We start from the raw sequence: 22,235 nt of genomic DNA, 5'->3' as shown, positions 1-22,235 counted from the left end.
TATTTTGCCTCTCATACTTACTTCAGGATTGTTGCGGAACATGGTGCGGTTTTCGATTGTGCCGCTATATAGGCAGGATGGAAAATTAAGAACTACAATAATTACTTGTGGGTATCCTAATCGAAACTTTACGTTCGTATAAGCACGACGGAGGCATTATGTACCTACAACTTTCCAAATTCAACCCCTGAGTGAGAAAATACATTATGTGACATACCCTGACTCACTGATGATTTCGAATAGACTTTTTTCTCCAACCAGCTAGAAACGTCCAAAAATTAAGTAAATATAAACCTACATACACAGATATTTTGTTATTGTTAAAAAAATATACTTATAAAAAAAAATTAAATCATTCATATAAAAGTAAAATTAATAAATAAATTTTAAAAAAAAGCATTGCGACGAAAATCTTTACGTGAGACGCTCAACGATTATTTCATCGCATAAATAAACGCGGCAACATTGATGAATATAAACCTACAGGAAGGGACGTTTTAAAACAAAAGAAAAGATAAGAAAACAGAGACCATTTCTCAGTGGGCAGGGTTGCGAGATTTAATGAATTAACGTCAATAACATCTATGCGATAACACTAACTGTATGCCAATTTTGCCCCCCTCCCCCCTCCCCCCCACAACTTAACATTGTGCTCTACGATGAAATAACTCGAAATGAAAATAGTATTAAAAAAGTCCAACACTCTTCGTTTGATTATTGTTGCCTCTCTTATTTTAGGGTCATATCTTTTCCTTTTTTACCCGAAGCGCTCGTCCAGTCTGTGATCCACATCATTCGGGATGACTCCGCTCAATGTTTCCCTGCTTTACGGATATTTTAAGGATGACGAAAAGGGGTTGTTCATAGAATACATGACGCAAAAAATCGAATTATTTGACCCAGTCTCCACTCGTGTCATATCCGTGACACAGAATGGCGCTCCTAAAAAGGTCTTTTCATAATCAGTTCACCATCACCACCCTCCCCCCTCCCTCCTCCTCCCCAAGTTTGTCTTTTGTGATGACAATAGTATGAAAAATTTCCATCTCGCGTTGATCTTACATATTAGAATCTTAAAAAATCGGCACTGCGTGTCCAGTCTAGCGTTACCTACCTAACGCAACCCTGCTGGACGCCCCCTTCTCCCTGTAACGCACCCTTGACGGAGGCTCGCACCCCCCCCCCCCCCCCCCCCCCCCCCCCTCCCTAGAACGTTACATTTTGTATGAACGGCCCCGAAGTTGCGTTATTAGAGCAAACCGTTGGTTTTTGCTGCAAGCACGAGAGCTTTGGCATCGCTGGTCGTAATGCAGAGCTTCAAGGGCAACCACCACCACTGTCAAGGCGTCTACCGTCTCAATCTCTGCCCGTCTTACAATGGTGAGAAGAAAATAGGTACGGTACGGACGGCACTGTTATTCGGTAACGCATTGTGGAAAAGTATGACGTAGGGTTGTACAATTTTCGCTTTGAACACATTAAAATCTCTGCTCGTGACGTATTAGGTGTACGGGTTTGAGTAACCAATCAGAGCCGACGACAACGGAGTGTTGTCCATGCCTGTTGTCCTTGTACCATACAAATTTCAGTCATTCTGCACGGTTGTTTTCAAATCTTCGTGTTCATTCCGCATCTACTCGCTCTTTTAATGTGCAAGTTTTCTTTTTATTTTGTAGATGGCAAGTCCCGAATTCGTGTATTGTGACCCGTGAAACAGTCTATGAAGGGACGGTAATCCCTGATCCGTTTTAGCAACCTTGGTTAATTGTCAGGGTCGTCGCGATTTTCGGATTTTCATCATAAGTTTGATTGTAAAGCAGTTTTGGGTGTCTCGGTTCCGGGTTTGATCGGTCCTTTTCCTTCCTCATCTCCGCCTTTTGTGTCATCTTTTCTTTCTCAAGTTTTTCTGTCACCGTTCTTTAGGGTCACTGTTTCCTTATTTTTTTATTATTCTTTATTTATAGCTAACAATGGCTAATCTAAGGCAAACTCCGTTAACTTGTAGTGGACACACCAGACCAGTTGTGAATTTAGCTTTCAGTGACGTTACAGATTCTGGATATTTTCTAATATCTGCAAGTAAAGGTGAGTCATACAACCACTCTCTGTCTTGTGCATTTAGCATTGAGTCTACTTTAAGCGATTACTTTAGGTTCTTCTAAACTTTGTTTACTTTTTGCTGCAGCGTACAGCAATTTTGAGGTTAGGTGCATCAGTAGAGCTGTGTTGTCGAGGCATCTCACCCTTTACTGTTTAGTTCTTCTGGTTACCAAACCCAACTCAACAATCCCTACGACTTCCAGACACAGTGGAGCATGGGGTGGAAATGTTGGGCATTCAAATATAAACATGCAAGTCATCGGGTAATTCGAAGTCAGCAATCCCGACAGCTTGGCATTGGGTGATTCTGTTTCTTAATGTTTCCAAACAGTTTACTTTAACAATCCACCGGTCACCTGGGCTTAAAGCGGTCACTCAGCGCACAGCTTAGCGGAAGTTGGACAACACTTTGCTCGTTCCAATCCGTGATTCGATAGGCAGGTTGCGGATATTAACATTTCATTTCTTCCTACTTTAACCCTGATGAATGATGATACTTGGATTCCCTCCATAGTTGTTCAAACCTTTTGACTCTTGCGTTTCACAAGAAGTGACTAGTCTCCAAAATTTTCCAAGGTACCTAGTCTGCTGAAGTTTTTTCCCTGGTAAAGAATGTCTCTGTCTATTGGATTTTGTGCTGGAGATGAAGGATGTGCTTGCAATCATCAACTATTCCATGTTATGTCACTTGCATGATTTCAGATGGTAAGCCGATGTTGCGGCAGGGTGACACTGGTGATTGGATCGGAACATTCGAAGGTCACAAGGGAGCTGTTTGGGGCGTTGCGCTCAACCGAGATGCTACTAAAGCAGCCAGCGGGGCTGCTGATTTCATAGCAAAGGTAAGCTGTGTGAATGTTTCAAATTTTTTGAGTTTAGTTATGATTGTCAGCAGTGAAGTTGGCTTTTTTTTAGAAAGACAGCTGTGGAAAATCAATACTTAAGACTAACTCAAGGCCCTGAAACTGAAATGCTGTAGGTGCCTCATCAGCCCCTTGTTAATAAGTGTCACAGTTACCGGTGGCCAGGAATTCAAACTTTGCCACAGCCATAATTTTACAGTATTTCCATTTTATCCACTGAAATTATGGTAATTTATATGTAAGGTGAACTTGCCTTTCTCCTTCAATTCTGTTTTGGTGTGTCAAAGAAAACCATAGGAAAACATTCTGGGGGGGGGGGGGGGGGGGGTAAGTAAGTTCTCGCATTAAATTCTATTTTTGGTCTAAAATAATTGGGAACTCAACTCGGAAAGGATTCTTAGAGACATTGATTCCTTTCATGAAAGATAGAAGTTCAATAAATTGAATTTTTAATCATGGTATTTAGGTGATTAAAAGGAATTCATTGATATCAAATAAATGAATTTCAATAATATAGAAGCTATTAGTGCCACATCACAGAAAAGCGATATATATCAATTTTTTCGCATTGGTAGCATTGAAAGAGGTTATGCCAATGTTATTGTTTGGATCCAATTCGGTATAATGGAGATTCCCTATGATGACGTCGCCACTAATAGCGTCTATATAGTTCAGTAATCTACATCTAAATGTAAAAACAGCAACATGGCAGTGTATGGTACTAACTAATTATCCAAGGCAAGAAGGGAACAGAAGCCCTTGTAAACATAGCCTTAGTTTCATCGGTCCCTGCATCTGATCAGGGTGGGAGAGGGGGAGCACTCTTTTGGGGTGAATCTAATTTTAATTTTCTTTTCCATTAAAGTCAGTTGTAATCCTCAGAGTAAGTAGGTGCTAAGTTGTAATTCTTTCAATAAAATGACTAAAAATATACCTAGAAGAACATCAATGAATTAACATATCAATGAAGCGAAAGTATGTAGAATCATTCCCTTTTATATTTTTATTTCAGCGTTTAAGTTCAAAATGATCATGATTCCATGCCTGTGCTGGATACATATCTGGACAGCCTAGATTATCCGCAGTTTTAAACTCTCCGCGAAATGCGTCACAGAGAAATCAAGTTTACCTGTCTCAACTGTGAGTGAAATCTAATGATCCACCCGTGACCCCTAGGTCATAGGCTACGAGTAAAGCACACGCTAGTGTTCTTGCTCACAAACGCTTTTAAGCATAACCTATTGAAAAGTGCTGAATACCCTAGTAGGTAGATCGCTTTGAAACTGCTTTAAAAAAAAATAATCCTTCGTTGCCTTCTGTAATGCTGACTGAATCTTTTGCTTTTTGTGATTATAGGTTTGGGATGCAGTATCTGGCGAGGAGCTTCATTCCTTCAAGCACAACCACATAGTTAAGAGTGTTGACTTTTCGTCAAGCTCAAGTCTTTTTGCCACTGCCAGTGCGGAGAAGCTAGTTCGCGTTTTTGATCTTGAGAAGCCAGAAGCTGGTAATTTCACTCTCAAGTCTTTAACATAAAATCTGATAATGAATCTGCAGGGATTTCTTGTAATCTCTTATTTATGTGGTGTTCTCTTTTTTTAATTGAGGGATGAAGTTAGTTTATTGTACGTTCTGCCTTGTAACGCAGAATGAAAGAGAGACCATTAAGTAATTTTTAGAGAAAAAAATTTTGGAAAGTCAGAGATGCAAAAACTTTCTAACCCTGTGACAGTCCCATGGGTGCACCAAGCTCTTCACTGCTAAAGTGACAAGTAGTGTTCTGTCTCTTGCAAATGAAGGATGGCCGCAAAAATGGGTCTTCACAATGGCACAATCAGCTTGCATAAGCATGCAAAAGGAGTGTTTTCTGCCGAATTGCAGCCATTTGCAAGTATTGAGTAAAGGAAGGTAGAGGAGAGTCATATTTTTGAAAATTTTGTGGGATAAAAGGGTTTTGAAAATGGGAAGGGCCAATTTGACTACATTTTACGATTAAGAACCACTACTCTGGCTCATCCACAGAGGCACGTATCTGCAAAAGTAATGGAGCATATACGAATTTATTGTTCCCAAAATGAGCCAGAAATAGGGATTCTGTTACATAATGTAGTTTAATTTCAATATTGGGAAGGCCAAGAACTTTTTGCATCCCTGCTTACAACCTTACATACAATTCAAAACATTTACAACTAAGTGACATCACTGATAAGACCTAAAATGAACTGGTGAATCTTAAGTTAGAAAGACCCTGAGAAAAAAAAAACAGGTAATAAATGGATGAAATGTTTCTAATCTCTAAATAGGCAGGAAACCTGTGTTTGTCATATGTTTAATCCTCAACTATACTTTTTGTTTAGATCCAACAGTATATTCCGGGCACACATCTAGCATCAAACACGTCATGTTTTACCGAGACAACACGCGCATCATATCATGTGCAGATGACAGAACTTTAAGAGTTTGGGATCACATATCTGGACAGGTGAGTCCCCACTTTGTTTTGTTGCTAAATTCTTTCTGTATTCACCAACTTAACAGTATTAAGTGAAGGATGAGTAACCCTTTTTTGATCGTTAATCTTTTATTTCAACTAATCCTCAAGAAAGGGAACAACTCCTAAGTTAATTAAGTTCACAGGCAAGTTTAAAAATAGTAGGGTAGCCTCAAACGGGGTTCAAACTGCGTGCTCCTTGCCTTTTGATATGTGTCAAGATCAACATGGCGGTTGAATTTGTAGTGGAATAATATACACAGCGATGTTCCTGTTTGTTGTGGATCAGCAGGAGTTTATAGGCTAGGCCGTGCAATTTTTGTGAGTGATACCTTCCAGAATGTTTCAACACTATACTATACAACACAATAGAACTAACCTAACCTCAAACAAGATGTCAACAACAATTCAAATAAAAGCCTTGTGATAATTAGTAAGTGAGCATCGCTACCACCATTTTCCATCTATGGTAGATAAATTCAATCATAGATGGCGGTAATAAACAAGGTGTTTCAAACATGCATTAGAGGTCCCTTCAAAAGGGAGCATTATTTCTCCGCAGGGAGGATTTTTGTGCGCGTCGAGTTCGTCGATGGAAAACCCAAAACTTGGGGAAAGGTAATTAGACCTGTATCTATAACCCATTAACGCCCAGTTCGCTCATCGATTGTGAACCGCGTGCTGATGGGAAAAATAGTATTGAATACCGGTTGAGGATAAAGAACTCTGCCTGTCGCTCTGATCAGCCATCAGTTTAGACAATCTCGATACTCAAACACCAGATAATCTGAACTTCACATTGTCTTAGATTTTGGGCTCGATTCCTTTGTTTTGTAATTTTTTTTGAGCTTAACAAACGAATTAATTTTTCAGGAAGTAAGAAAATTAGAATTTAATGCGCCGCCAAGCAGCATAGAAATCTCAAAGGATGGGGTTACTCTTACTGTAGCACATGGACGGACAGTCAGCTTTTGGGACGCCGAAAGTATGAGCAAAATTCGTGAAATCCCAATCCCAACGCAAGTCAATTCAGCATCTTTGCATCCAGACAAATCTATGTTTGTTTGTGGTGGTGAAGATTTCAAAATGTACAAATTTGACTACACGACAGGCGTAGAGATTGGTAAGTAATCAATCAATCATTATTAATTGTTGTGAACAACTTCTTCTTACTTTGAGTGTCCTTTTAGAGGGCAAATTGATTTTTGATCTTTCCTCCAAGAGTACGCTTTTGTATTCTGTTTAGAGCTCTGAGTGAATCAATTTACTGTATATTTCTTGAAGTAATCTTTTTGTCCCTCATATCAGCTCATTTAACAACAATTAAAGATATTTTGTCAGGTGAACAACTAATTTCCTTGTATTTTTCTCCTCACCCGAAGAGAGAGTGAAATGAAAACTCCTCATTTAATCAGAGAGGCTGTGTAATTTTTAAATTTAATTCTACAAAAAAAGTGTAAAGTAGGTGTACTTAAAGTTACAGTAAAAATAAAATAAAACGTCAAAACTATGTGAAGTTGTATGCTTAAAAATGACAAATGCCAGAATCTAGTTGTAAAAGTACCAATGGAGTTATTGCATGTCTCAAGGATTTGCGTTCCAAATAATTCCTCTCATGTGTAAAAATCGCGAGAAACTCGATGGTGCCACTGGTTTTCTCTTTTCTCTGAAATCAACTCCTAAACTCAAGTGAAGCGCTCAAAGTTCAGGCCATAATGAAGGGAATATCCCACACCATAGTGAGAGTCCACCTCTTTATCTAGTCAAACTCCCAAAGTACAGATAGGGAGCAAATACATTAGCAAGGTTGCTGCAGAGTACCCCCATAGCGAGAGTATTGACAGGTGTACAACTTAAAAAATCATCAGGCCTTCACCGATGCCTCCCATAATGAAGTTAGGGTGTAAAAAGGCAGCCAACCTCTAGGAATAATGAAGTTTTTCTTCCGCAGTATCTGATGTCAAATATTAAAGAAACTTGACAGTTTATTCTTGGGTGAATTCTGAGGAGTAATATTTTAGGTCTCATCCTCATGGAGCAAGACTTTATAATTCTTCGGTTTAATACTGACATTTTGTGACCTACTTAAAACATATCACTCCTATATCTGCCGAAAAATACTTGTAATTTAAAATTGTACAGAAGTTCTGAAACAAAAAAATTGATCATTTTTGAATTTGAAGTAAGTGTAGGTAGTTGTTTTTTAACAAAAAATGTCCTTTTTTTGTTGCAGAATCATTCAAAGGGCATTTTGGTCCTGTCCATTGTGTGAAATTCTCACCAGATGGTGAATTGTATGCTTCTGGCTCTGAAGATGGAACCTTACGTCTGTGGCAAACTACTGTCGGCAAAACATATGGTCTGTGGAAGTGCGTTGAGGCAGTGCCCAACATGACCCAAGAGAACCATAATAATTTGCATGAAGTCATTGCCAGTTAACCTGGGAGTTAATCTCCTATGCTGTCGCTGCCGCTCCTATTAATCATTCTGTTCCTTTTTGCAATAATTTAAATGTTATTTATTGCTGCCATGGTCAGACTTGAAAGTAAGAAGCTGATGATCAAGTGTTACCTGATATGATTCATCTACTCAAGTGTCAAGTAGTTAAGTAACTAACTCAGTTTTCACTTGAAAATTCTGGTCTTAGCATTTAACCTTTGCAATATTTATTGTTGAAGATACCGCAGAGGTGTGTTAATTTTAATTTATGAATTCAATGTTAAGTTATAAATGAAAATTTGCAATAAAATATGTGAAATTAAATCATGATGATAAATTTTCTCATATTTTCGCGTATTTTTATCAAAGGCAGGTGAATATATAAGGCAGATTAGAACAAACAATCAGTTCAGCCCAGGAGAGATTAGCCTGCAAATAGAAACTGTTTACACGTGAAACAGTTTTAAGGACGATTTCCTGGCGATGTAATCATTGCTGGTACATTTTAATTTGGCCAAAAGAGCCATCAAATATTTGTCACAAATATTTCCTCTTTCTTTTGCTACCTCCCCTCATTTCCTTGATTCCATGACTTTAACAAACGGTTTACAAGCTCAGGAATGTCCTTTAGTGTGGCGTTTAGCTCTCGGAGCCAAAGCCCAATATTTTTAAGAACATGTTTTTGAACCATGGATCATAGTAGTTGTTACATCATTAAAATTATTGTAACTTCTAGCATAGAATGCTTTGCATAAATACCTTGTTCAGTTTTTATGATACACACTGAACATTTGTACGTTTTACTGGAAATTTTATTTAAAACCCTGGTTTTGGCTGCAAAGAGGAATGGAAAAAGAAACAGTTTTGATGGAAATTAGCAAGTTGTTTATTAAAACATAAATAGGAACCAATTTTTGATTGAAATTTCTCATGATCAACTCACAATCATTTGATGAGAGCTTTTATGGACAAGATAGAAAAGCAATAACCAAACTGACTTACTTGTCTCCATAAACGCCGTGAATACTTTATAAAGTAATGTCATGAGTGATCTATTCTTTACATATAGAGTGGATTCCAGAGGAAAGAGAAGGATTTCTTCTCGCAAACATCTTAATCATTCCCTTTTGAAAGTCGATAGGTAAGGAACAATATCGCCTATCTGAAAACTGACGAAGAAAAAACTTTGCCATTTTTGTTATTTTCAGTGTAGACTTGCAATTTTTTTAATACAGTAATCCCATGCGGAATCAGGAAAAACCATAGAGTACATAGAGTTGTGATGTAAATGGGAGAGCTGGCACCACTTTAAAGCATTTCCCAGGTCCTGAATTCCATGACTCCTGGGTCACGTTGGATCACCATTTCGATACATAATCAACTGTTTGCGATACACAGGGACCTGACCATCTGATGTAATCTAAGAGAATGTGAATTATTACATATTCTACATCACCATTTTGGATAGAAAATGTAACGAAAGGTTGACCGAATCTCGGCGCAAACCAAACTTGGAACTTATTAGCCAGGGCGCGGCCTCAGCTCACTTCATTTTACCACTACTCTATGCACTCTATGGGAAAAACTAAAAACATTAGCTTGTGTATTTTACGCAGTAGATTGCTGCAAAGCCACCAATGCACTTTGACCAAAATTGTCAGATAGGCGGTATTGTTCCTTAGCCCTCAAAGTTCCAGAAATAAGTGAGAATAGGACAAATGGCTGCCTGAGAAAATGTCCCCTCATAAAACATGAAATGAGACAAACGCCTCAGAACATTTTGATAAAATGTTTACATATTTGTATTTTGAATTATTATTTTTTCAGTGCATTCAACGGTTCTAAATATTAAAAAGATTTGTAATAATTGTCGGTCACACTCTGTCATTCTTTTATTTGAACCAATTCAATCTTAGCAATGAAGTCAGCAGCTCATAGCAATTCTTTTCAAATGCTTAAGTTGGGCTGAAATTTAATAAGGATCAATCTTCTAATCAAACCCCAACACTAAGAGAGGGGATGTCGATACTTTCATGGACTCCCTTAAAGGCGCATACAAGGAAACTCAAGTTTCAAATAAATTTAAAAGGTAAAACTTGGGAATTGATTCATACAACTTTTTCTTTGATCAATAATATCTAACTTCTTTTTGAGCATTTCCCAATGAGTGATCATAATCAGGATCATGATCAGATGAATGAAGACACCTACTTCAACAATCAATTGCATTGTTCCTCTCCATGCATCAAACTGAGGAAACTAACCCATAAGAAAATGTTTTCAAAATCTTTTTGTCTCTAAGAAAAGCAAATTCAGGGATCTTGTAATCCATGACTAAGTTGATGTCTACTTTTTTACAAGCCATGGACCAAAAAATAAAAACTGAGCAATCTTAGGAATGTTCCAGTACACCCAGCTCCTTGGTTTTTCAAGGGATCAAGCATTGGCTGATCGTTTGGATTGGAACAATTCAGATCACAGAATAATTTAACATTAAGAAACATGTGAAAACAACAAGAAAATGCTGGAACGCAGAAAAACGGTTCATTTCAAATGATCTTTTTTCACTGCAGAAATGGAAAGTCACAAAATCCACTTGACAATGTAGTAGTTTTTCTTGCCTGTAAGTTAAAAAAAAATAGAATTAAAAGCAAGAAAACTTGCTCCCTTAAATTAACCCAATAAAAAATAGGTATACATAATTTTTAACAGATGGTTTCACTGAGCTTATCAATACTACTCCTGAATTGAGATCAATAAATGATTGAAAACCGTATAAATGAGACAGCATCTGTGAAAAGGCACCTTATCTCTTAGGAGAAAATTATCCTCAATTTTTTACTAACACTTGAACCACATTTTTCTAAAATCCAAGAATTTTAGACTTGAAACTTCAGGACTAATACCTCCTTCAGTTGTTGAGATTTAAGGGTCAATCTCTTGCCAAAATTTCTAATTTTTCTTCCTCCATACATTTGCAAGAAGTTAAGGAAAATAAAGTTCCTTTTCACAGATCTGGTCGAGGATTGCTACAGTCGGAGAATATCGGTAACCGTCAGGGAAAAAGACGAAGGGGTCAAGGAAAAATTGTTCAGTCACCCTCATTTGCTTTCTAAAATGTGTTCGACGTTTCGAGCAACAGATTTTAAAAGAAAACTATATCAAATTATGTCTTTCTAACAATTTGGCATACCTTAAATTGTCAGGGAATTTCACCAAAATGTGACAGGGAAATGTCGAGGGATTTCATTTTCTGAATTCTGTAGCAAATCTAAGTGAAGACGTTCTAAATGATCATGTTGTTAAAGCAAGATCTAGCTTGATTTTATTTGAAACTGCTTAAAAATGAGGTTTCCTCTTTCTAAAGTAAAGATGAAAAATTTTTTCTTCTTTTTTCTTACATAATGGGAACATTTTTATCCTCAATAAATTAGGCACAACAAAAAAGGAGACGAACATTAATGATATTCTTCCCCCAAAAAATTGACCACATGAAACAACAAAAATGAAGGACTTACCTGATCTAATTAGACTAAGTTTGTTTGGCAAGATATGAATAGATGGCGTAATTATTTCATTGAAGTTTGTAATTCGCTGGTGGTTCAAGTACAGTCCTCCAGCTTCAATCTTACGGATAGCATCCCCTAATAGAAAACAAGATATTAACTCAATTTAAGGAATACACATCATATTTCTTAGGTACATACTTTTTCCGTTTTACTCAATACTTAATAGTGAGGGGGAAAATTAAGATTTGTTATCGTTGATGAAAATGTCCGATATTTAAACCTGGAATATTCATAAAATCGAATAGGATGATTGATAACTATGAATGCAAGAAACAAAAAGCTGTCCATAATTGAGTGTTTTTGCGCTAAAAGAAACTATGTTGCATGCAAACCCGATGCACATATTTCCTTTTAGATTAACACACCCAATTAAGAAGTAGCACAAATAACAGTCTGACAGAACCCTGCTTTCAGAATAACACATTTGGACAAATTGAATTTGAGGAGGACCATGACCAATTACCTCTGATGTGCATAACGGGACTCACATTTGAGGTTCATCTAAAAATGGATATATTCCCTGTAGAAACAATTAGGTGGGATGGTAGATGGAGATTAGGTCACCGCATAAGGTGATCTGATCCTTCTTTTGAATATTTCTAGGTAGCTATTGTTAAACATTTACATTTTTTACCATGGTACATCAAATTTAGAAAGAAAACTATTTTAATATTGAACGAAAAAGGAGTTGTTTGAGTTTAGGAGCTCTTCATATAAGTGCTTTAAGTACCCACTTGATATTTGAGGCCTTGAAATTTGAATCAATGATAAAATCATCAGTGAAATTTTCTTTCAGAAAAATGTCTTCACAAAGCGTTCTTTGGTTGCTACTGAAAAGTTTTTCCCGATGAAAAAGTTACCTAACTTACATTTTACAGTATCCACTTCTTTCTGAATGTTAATTTCAGGTTGTGTTATTTCCTCAACAGCACTTCTCACTTGTAGCCTGGGCAAGACCAGTCCTCGCAGCAAAATAACTTTTTTATAATAACTTCTGCATGAAGGAATGGAATCCTCATTTAACTCTGAATGTATATTTTTGCATCTTAAGTGTAGCACCAAAGTGTACACTATCCAAGCAATAACGATCTTAGTGCAAACCGACTGCAGTTCGTCCGAGCCTCCTTTGAGTAGTCCATTTACCACACAAGAACTTATTACACAATAAATATAGGACCAAAAAAATATGTTCAATTATTGAGAATAACATCAAAAGTAAATAAAAATTGACCGGTGAATTCGGAAGAATTGATAAAGTTTAAAAAGTTAAAAAAGTTCTGGACTTATTCAATTATTCTTTTGGTAGGTTAGACTAAATAATGATTCAAATAAATTAATGAAATTAGATCAGCCCCCCCCCCCCCCTTTACACCTTCCCTTATTTTTTATAATGATTTAAACTTCAATGTAGTTCAAACACATGCCATTTCAATTTTTTTTTTTTACTAGTTTTTTTATTTTTATTTTTGACAATGGCCCTTCAGACCAGCCTCATCTAACACCTACTAATGGGTCAGTTGCACTGGTAACAGAATCGTGTTTTGATTCTTGATTCTTGTAGATTAGCTAAAAATGAGAAGATGCATAACATGTTACGTACTACCGCGGTGGATGACCTCATAAATCGAGTTTTTCAAGGCGCTATATCTCGGTTAATATTCAATGTAGAAAGTTGCTGTTTGGACAGATCTTATTATTTCTAGTTGATCTGCAAGTATAACGCATAAAAACACAATTCTGTGACCAGCGCAACTGACCCATTGTAGTTTCTTATTCCTGCAGGAAAAATACATTCAGAGCTCAGAATTACTTCCCTGTAGATGACAGTTGGAATGTAACATCAGGCTTGATAGGAAAAAGCTCAGAAAATAGTTTCAGAAAAGAGAAAGCAAAGTGCTTTCTAACAAAATATGAAAATAATCGAATGTAACCTGCCTTGCAACATGCTGCTTTTGTGTAAGAAAGCAATATTCAAAGAAAAAGAGAAAAAAAATATGAAAAGAAGTAGCTACATAATTGACAAATAGCACCTAAAATCACTTACCTTGGCTTTTAAAACATGGAATTTCCAATGATAGATCTAAGACAGTTATCCCAGGTTTAAGGAAAATTTCTTTCACGGTTGCATCCTTAAAAATTCGTGTTACATCATCTGCACTCAGGCGACTCAAACTTTCAATTGTACCTGAGTATAAGGCCTCGGTGGCTTCCAAAGCTGATTTCAATCCTGCCTCTGGTGGAAGAAAAGGGAAGGAAACAGTGAAAAAGTTGCAGTTATAAACTAGGAAAACAAAAATACAATCAAACATTTGATGGAGAAACTACTAATAAACGTACCTCTATTTTTTTCAGTTTCGATTTAGCTGCATAGATGAGTAGAAAGAGATATATTTTATCCGACATCAAAATATTTGGGAGGGAAAAAAATCTGCAAGTTACCCAAAAGCATAAATTTATTTCCTTGTACCTCAGCACTATAGCTAAAACAAGTATCAAGTGCTAGTTCTTGTGTGAGTGATCCATCATGCATCCCGTCAATTCTAGAGTCCCTTTATACCCAGAGTTAAGACAACTCACTTTTGGTTGGGCTGAAAGTGGCCTAAAAAAAATCCAATTCTGATTGGTTCTCGCTCATAGAGGCCGAAACGAGTGCACCATGATGGCGGTACCTCGAATGTGAACAAGAATAATGAAAATATTACCTAATTGTGGTTTATCAAGAGTAAATTGTTATTTCCATCGGTCCAAAATGAAAATAGATTAAGAAATTATTCACAAACCAATCTCATTTTCTTTTTAATTGATCAATTTGTTGATGTTGTTGTTTTTGTGTGACAGACATCGCAGGATTCCTGATCCTTAACCCTCAATATCGTTCGTTTGGGTGCACTCGTTTCGGCCTCCATGGCCAGCCAAGGCCGGCTGCCAGTCAGCTGATAATCGAGTTGTCTTAACTCTGGGTATGGAGGGACTCTAGTCAATTCTAGTTACCTTTAAAGTTGTTGTGGCGCAGCTATGCAACTATGCAAATGCTCTCCAAGCAACCCATCAGGACTGAAGCTCAACGTTATAAGAAGAGATTATTCGGGATCCATAGAGGCTTTCTTGAATAGATTTAATCATGCTGTTCTTCATGACTCTTTCCTAGACCTTGGTTCTATTGAAGTTAGGCACAAAGCAACGTCAGAACCTTATTTCTAAATTCACAAACTATAAAAGGAAAGGGTTAGATTCTAATTTGCATTACGCATAACTTGGTCTTTTGTTCATTATTTTTTTCTACACTTATCCAAAGGAGAAAAAACATACCTCCATGAACCAATAGAGTTACATCCTCTGCCAATTTTTTCTGAGCTGTTCTCTTACTGGGTGTGTTCTGAAAAAATAAAATGTTACTCCCGAATTGAAAAATAAAAAAACATACATTCAAAATTCCGATTACAATTTTGACCAAAATTTTGATACTCGAAACAAACATATCTATGTCCATTAATTGACTCCAGCAAAATACATTTACAAGTAACATTTTATTTTGAGCAATTTAGTCTTGGTTATTTAGCACCATAATCAAAATGACAGCATTGAAACTTGAGTTTGAAGTTACAAACTGAAATCTGATTAATTTTTCAAGCTGATTTTAAAGAGAACTCCTGTTTTTGTCGATCATGTTGTTCCGGCCCAGAAACATCGGGATTTTCTCCTGGAAAATGCGTTTCCCTAGAAAACTGCTACATGATGAGGAAAGACCCTGGTCATTTTGGGATTTAGCGGCCAATAATACATAGAAATTCATAAATGGCATGCTTAAGAATTTTCACCGCTGACATTGTTACTAAATTTTTTTCTGGTCAAATGGTATAATCTACCCTTGTACCACCAAGTAAAACTGATCCAACTCTTTTGCGTCTGAGAGGACTGGAAAAACATTTTTCTAAATGTTTGATGGGAATACTCCCACCGATTTGTGGCTGCTGCACCTGAGAAGACCTCAGTTTTTTACAATTCGTTAAAATATTAAATTTTAAATAAGAAGGCGCTGTTTTAAACTCCAAAAAAAAGGTCTACATTTAGATTTTAGATGTAGGCCTTTAAAGTTGGTCATACTTATGAAACCTGCAATTTTCAGTAAATTCAAACCCACATAAAATTTGAAGGGAAAGGTCAAAATTTCTAGGTTTATTGTAGAGAAGGAGTGTACTAAGTTTCATCAAAATCTGAGGGGGTCAGGTCAAAAAACCTCTATTTTTGCCAGATTTAGCTTGGAGTACCCTCACTTTCAGGTTTAGAAATTGAAAGTATGATAAAAAATCTGTAAGATAAACTTCAAACAGTTCTATAGGAAGCACAAAAGTGGTACGTTTTTGAAAACAAAATAAATGAAGTCTTATTTTAGCCCATAGGATACACTCCTGGAGAACGGCTTATTGACCCTAGGACATTTTGTAAATTTATCTGTTTCAAGAGGAGCAGTACGATACCTTATGCTCCCTAACAATGGCATCAATCTCAGCATCTGAGTTAAAAGTGAAGCACTTTAATAAGATTTCCACATCATTGTCCGTAGTGCGTGTAAAGTGCTGGTACATCTCAAAAGGCGAGCTCATTTTAGGGTTGAGCCACACGGCATTACCAGCGGTTTTACCAAGTTTGTCTCCGTGGGTAGTCTTGACCAATGGAACAGTAACCCCTTAAACAAGGAATTTAAGATTAACTTAGCTGACAAAAACATAGGTCTCTATCAGTTAGACAAGAATTGAACAGAATGAGAAGTGTTAGGAGACGACCAAAATTCCCTGACAAAATCATCGTTTTGTATGGGAATGTGGGTCGTCTCCTCACAGAAATTATCTGTGCTAACATGAGATATCAAAGATAAAAATAGAAAAACAGGGATCTGAAATTGCAATGTTTTGCAATCAGAGAATGATTAAAATACTTTGATTTTCAATTGTCTAAGATGGAAGCCGGGTAAAAAAGGTATCTACATTGTATGGAATAAAACCTCACTTGCGAACATACAAGCACTTCCGGCAAAAATGGTGTTTTCCACATGTATGAAGAAACTAATGTTCAAGATAACACAACCACTGGCATCAGCTACCTCACCAAATAATCTCACATTAACCTTTTCAATCAAGGCAAAAGACCCTCCTGATGATTTCATGCCAGAATTCTGAATTTACTGACTAAAATATCTACTTTTGTATTGCAGATCGTAGCGCAATACAATAGGCAAAATGGCTGCAAACTATTGAAAGAACAAATGTTTTCGGATGATACTGTTGAAAGCCTTAGAAAAGCGCTAGAAATATTTTTGGTCCTAAAGCTGGAGACATGAGACGTTTGTGAGGAGTTTGTAGAAATCAGTATGCAACACATCAATCCTTTGTAGAAACTGTTCTATATTTTGGGGAGGATGACACTCGTGTGGCAAGAAGCAGTAGCAAAAATTTTGTTACAACACTGTTGCTAAAATTGATGTTGCCGCAACTTTTCCCCAATGAATTTTTCACGTCAAAATTGGCAGTTACCGGAGGGGATGTAAATTCTTTGAGCTTGTTAAATTCAAGGAAGGTTGTGCCAGTTGAAATTAATAAAATGAATTAATTCTCAGATTCACTCACCAAAAACGGATGCTTTTTCAAATCTATCGATTAAGTGATGCCCAGAGACAATATTACCCATTTGATCACTACCACCTATCTAAAATTAGAGATAAATTCATATAAATATACAAAGAATTGCAAATTTCCAGGAGTGTCCAGGAGTGTGTGTTTCGATTGTGGATACTGGTGGAAAAAAGACATAGATGGCAAAATAGACTATTGAGAGAACTACGTTCAAAGTTTTGAATTGTCGAAAAAGCCGTTGATACAGCAAAGCTACCTCTCTATTGTAAAAAGCCCATTTGTTGCTCAAAAATTGAAATACAGCTGTGAAATTTGAAATATTACAAAAGTTAGAATGAAACCTGATCAAAAAAACTCCAGCCTCAGAAATAAAGAGGTAATTGCAAATGCAAGAATTCATTTTTAAGGATAAAGAAGCCACATTCTTTGGGTAAAATTGTTTCAAAACGTTAACTGCGTTTATTTTAAAATCATGTTTCCTCGTTTTCAAACTTTTAAATGCACTTTAACAGTCAGTTTTTGGAATTTTTAGTATCACTCTGTGTCAAATGATTCAAAATAAATGCAAAAATTCGAAATTACAGCTATTTCAATTGTGATTTTTTTCACCTTAAGCCCCTTATTCCTCAGGTGCAACACATTTAATGATTTTTTTAGTAGTGCCATTCGAGAATTCAGTTTTACTTTTCAACTCATAATATTAGTAACTCTTGATATTGAACTGCTTTCATCAACTTTACTCACCTGGAATCTGCAATTGTATTTCCTATAAAGGTGCAGCCAGTCATAAGCTTGGAATATTTGGTAAGTGAACTCGGTGAAACTCATACCAACTTCTGAGTCAAGTCTTGTTTGAACGCTTTCTCGCCGCAACATGGTGCCCATTCTAAATTGACGACCTACGTGCCCGATAAAGTCTACCACATTCATCGATTCGTACCATTTAGAATTATTTACAATCCTGAAAAGTAAAATGAAAAATTTCAGCATGATTGAAGAATTCAAAATCTCAAAGTTTCAAAGAGATTGGACCCTAGCTGTGTCTTTAATTTTTAGTAATTTTACACAGGTACAAATTTGACCATATTTATTTGATCCATAGGGGACTTACAGAGTTCTCTAAGTTTCTTTGTCCACATTCAACTCTCCTCAAATGGGATTCTTGCTCAGATGGTAAAGAATCCATACTTAAAAAAACCACTTAGGTAGCTCAAAAAAATACTGCATTTATTAATTTTATCCATATGCTCTGTAAGTCCCCTATGGATCAGACAAATATGGACAAATTTGTACTTGTGTAAAATTATTAACAATTAAAGTCACAGCTGGGGTCCAATCTTTCTGAAAACTTGAGAAATTGAATTCTAGCTATTTGTTTTCCATGTGAAAATTTAAAGAGAGAACATGCTGCAAAATGCTTTATGTCACAAAATAAAAATTATTTGATCTAATTTAACATTGAAGTATTAATTTAAGTGAACAGGTTAGGAATACAAATGATGGTTAACATTTTGTTGAACAGAGGCAAGAGACATACTGCAAGGGTTGCAGGCGCTCTGCTTTGGCTTTCTTTTCCCAGAAATATTTCTCATGATTAGCAAATACTGTTTGAATATTCCTCTTGATACCGTCCGTATTTTCTTCTAATATGTATAAGGCAGCTTCATCTCTGTCTTTTGTCTTTCCGCTTGGATCACCAATTTGGGCTGTTGCTCCACCAAGCTGAAATCAGAATTTTTTTAAGTCCTGATACAAATCCTTACTAGCTTATTGACATTAAAAATTCGCCAGTGTTAACTAGCAAATAACCTGTGAGTCAATCTAAAGTTGAGGCCCCTATATAATATTATGCATTCCTATGTAAAGAATAAGAACATGATTCGAGAGGGGGAAGGGTCCACTATGGGCAATTTTTAAAAAAAGACCCCCATTCCTCATCTAAAAAATCTTGCTATGCTCCTGACAGGAGAAAAATTTTGAGGAGTTTCAAGACAACACAAAAAAGTAACGTTTGGCATTGGTTAGTTTTCATCATTTTTTGAAAATATATTTCCAAAGAATTTTTGTTACTAAATTTTTTTTGCATCAGTGCCCTCTCTGAGAAAATCAATACCTACAGCAAAACGAGTTTGAGGAGACATTCTGTAAGTTTAAGTAAGTAGATAGGTACTGGGGGCCTAGTCTCTTATGAAATCATCTACTTGTTGTTAGTAAAAAATCAAGCAGTTTAAGGTTTTTAAAACATAATATATATTAACTATACTCTCAAAGAACACTTTTTCATGAGCAATGACCGTTGTGAGAGTCTGGTGAAATTCAAGTGGGGGGGGGGGGGGGAGATTGAAAATCATCACAATTGTCAGTACAGTCTATTTAAGTGGCCATTCTTTGGAGACAAATATAACTACGCTGATAAGTGTAGGCTGTTAGGCTTCGGTATATATTAGCGGTGAAACTACCACACCAAGTATCTCGGTTTTTCACGTTGCAGTTTTCCTGTCATACTTTATTTTTTAAACAGAAAACTACTCAATAACAGTTCTCGAAAACTTCTGTGACTATTCCTCTTCAGGCAGAGAAAACTCTGTGAAAATTTCAAGGAATGATATTGATCTGGTCTTCCTGAAAGAAATAAAACGTGAGCGGAGATTTTCAAACCCCGCAAACAAGATATGTGGTCTGGTAGTTTCACCATCAATATTCTTGTTTAGATACTTTTGCTTGAATTGAAAGCTGAAAATCATGAGATTACACAGAGGTCAGCTCCGATACTTCAATTTTGTCCTTATGATTTTTTAAAACAAGTTCTGGACAGAAACAAAGCTTAAAACAAAACTAGAGACTTACCAGAGCGATTGGAAAATGACCAGCTCTTTGCCAATGAATCAAACTGCATATAATTAGAAGGTTCCCTATGTGAAGGCTTTCTGCAGTAGGATCAAATCCTGCATAGACAGTTTGTGGTTTGCCTACAAGGAGATCGATTGCTTCATGCCTGAAAAATAAGTGAAAAACTTATTATACGAAGTACATGCTAGTAGACTGCTGCTAAAAATCCGTTTCAGTTGCTCTAAACATGTCCTTGATTTGCTCTGTTAAAAGCCACCATTCTTTAGGTACCATAGAGCATGATGGTTTTCATGATGGCATCAGAAATTTGGCAGTTGTTTTCCTTGGAGATACCACAATCCCCGAGGACCTACTTGGCATTTCCAAGGCTCCCTTTCTATTGATGATCCTGTCTGAGAATGATAAAAAATCTTGGCAGGTTCTGACTTTTTTTTCCAAAATTACGGACAATGACCCCTGCGCATGGATCTGAAAAATCCTTGCAACAAAAATATTGCAAAGTTCTGAGAGAAGAAAACAGGATTTTCCTGGGAAAAAATTGTTGCATTTGATATGGAGGTCCATCGCTGCGGCTAATGCAATTTTTTGTTCTAAGCTAAATCCTGTTTTCATTCCTCAAGATTTAGCAATTTTTTGCTAACTGAACACAAAAACTGATTTGCGACCACCTCAGTCGGAGTTTCGGCTTGAAATTTGGAATACCGATCCAGCTTGACTTCCTGCTTTGAATTTTCTTAAAATTTCTTTAAAATAAATTTTTTTCTTTGGAAGTTGGCGCTTGTGATACCGTATTCTCCGGCCATTCTGAGCAACCCTGGCACTTGCCATACGGGCGCTCACCAAATTTAACAGTTTTTCCCACTTTTTTTCATTTTTAATTTAATGATAATGATTATTCTCATAAGTAAATGCATCTATTAATTCAAAACCACCCATTACTCAATTTCAATACAAATAGCCCTTATTGTGATATTCGGGCCGGAGACTCGGAGAGTGACAAATTGCTCTAGGTCATTCCAAGTGCAACTGATACTGAAATTTCAAAAACATCCCAAAGATGAGCATTTACCCATGGTGCTTGTGATACTTTGCTTTTATAAGGCTCTTGTGATACAAAAGTTCATCAACTTCAAGGGACTATTTTCCATACATATTTTCTTTTCTTCTACAAACAAATTTTCGGTTCAAAATAACGAGATGCATTTACATGCAAAAATAATTTAGCTTCAAGTCATTCGGAAGGGTTGTAGTAACAAAAATTGCAAACAATCAGAAAGGTCGGTGGTTGCCGAACTTGGCGCTTGTGATACTTATCTCCCAAATGACGCTTGCGATAAGAAAGTATACATCAAATTCCATCGGTTTTTTTCGTATTTCTACGTTTTAGTTCTGAAAAAAATGTTCATTTTCTTAAGTTAATGCATCTCGTAATTTCGAAACTATTCATGACTCAATTTCCGTAAAAGTGGCGCTTGGGATACTTTGGCTGGAAGGTGATGATATCCGCACGCTTGGAATCACTGATAAAAGGTTAAACAGTATGATGAAATGCACACCAAGAACCAGGGACGAATCAACTTAAACAATGCGACTGAAACATCATATGATTCGTGTTCGTGATACTTCAATAGTATCCTGTAACCACAGTAAGTTACCATGAATCTCGAGTACTTACACAGCTACTGGAGTATTCGGGAATAAATCTTCAATCAGTCCTCGTTCTCGTAATTTGAGCACATTCCTATTGCTGTATTTCCTGTGATTTTGAAATAAAACAGTTTCAAGGCGAAAACGGCTCAGTTTTCTGATGATCATTTCTAAGAGAATTTTCTATCAAAGAGAATGTGAGTAGGTGAATCAAAGAGAGGCTGTACAATCAGATGTAAGCTTTGAGATAATTATTCACTTATAGGAGCAAGTAAGATTTTGGGTAAAATATTACCGACCACACAACCACAATTCAAGCACATTTCTTTCACACCGCCATGCCACCACATTATCATTATCATGGTAAATACATAACCTAAAATAGCAGTTTATTTACATTTACTTAAGCGGTACCTGGTGTTGAGACAGGGAACTAATGGAATTTCTATGTCATTTAAAATTTCTACTAATTTATGCTACTTCAGAAAGTTCAGTAATCATCGAATACATATTACAGCAGTTGTTAATATTATCATTATTTTTCCTTTAATCTCAGTTCACTGTATTGGAAACCCTAATTTCTCACCCTCCAAATCTCAAAGCACCATTTAGTTTTGACCCTGGGCGTAGGGTCGCACATCTCAAT

General features: G+C 36.5%; 2 protein-coding genes across 2 annotated transcripts; one reads left to right on the top strand and one right to left on the bottom strand.

Annotated features, from left to right (window-relative positions):
• Positions 1 to 1,587: 1,587 nt before the first annotated feature.
• On the top strand, positions 1,588 to 8,217 carry wmd (serine-threonine kinase receptor-associated protein wmd). The gene is made up of 6 exons (XM_019049815.2): positions 1,588 to 2,085; positions 2,803 to 2,942; positions 4,320 to 4,470; positions 5,321 to 5,445; positions 6,328 to 6,577; positions 7,688 to 8,217. Exons 1-6 carry the CDS (start codon positions 1,971 to 1,973, stop codon positions 7,891 to 7,893), a joined length of 987 nt encoding a protein of 328 aa, XP_018905360.1. The 5' UTR covers positions 1,588 to 1,970; the 3' UTR covers positions 7,894 to 8,217.
• Positions 8,218 to 8,755: 538 nt separating this feature from the next.
• Positions 8,756 to 21,964, bottom strand: TyrRS-m (Tyrosine--tRNA ligase, mitochondrial). Its single transcript, XM_019049814.2, has 10 exons — positions 21,618 to 21,964; positions 19,940 to 20,087; positions 18,630 to 18,814; positions 17,837 to 18,053; positions 17,087 to 17,165; positions 15,941 to 16,149; positions 14,772 to 14,838; positions 13,507 to 13,695; positions 11,412 to 11,537; positions 8,756 to 10,514 (listed from the first exon to the last, which is right to left on the bottom strand). The coding sequence occupies exons 1-10, from the start codon at positions 21,755 to 21,757 to the stop codon at positions 10,477 to 10,479; spliced, it is 1,398 nt and encodes a 465-aa protein (XP_018905359.2). The 5' UTR covers positions 21,758 to 21,964; the 3' UTR covers positions 8,756 to 10,476.
• Positions 21,965 to 22,235: the final 271 nt, after the last annotated feature.

This window comes from Bemisia tabaci, chromosome 2 (genome assembly GCF_918797505.1).
Source record: "Bemisia tabaci chromosome 2, PGI_BMITA_v3".
NCBI lineage: Eukaryota > Metazoa > Arthropoda > Insecta > Hemiptera > Aleyrodidae > Bemisia > Bemisia tabaci.
The sequence above is the reverse complement of the archived record's forward strand: the minus strand, read 5'-3'. Positions and strand labels throughout refer to the sequence as shown.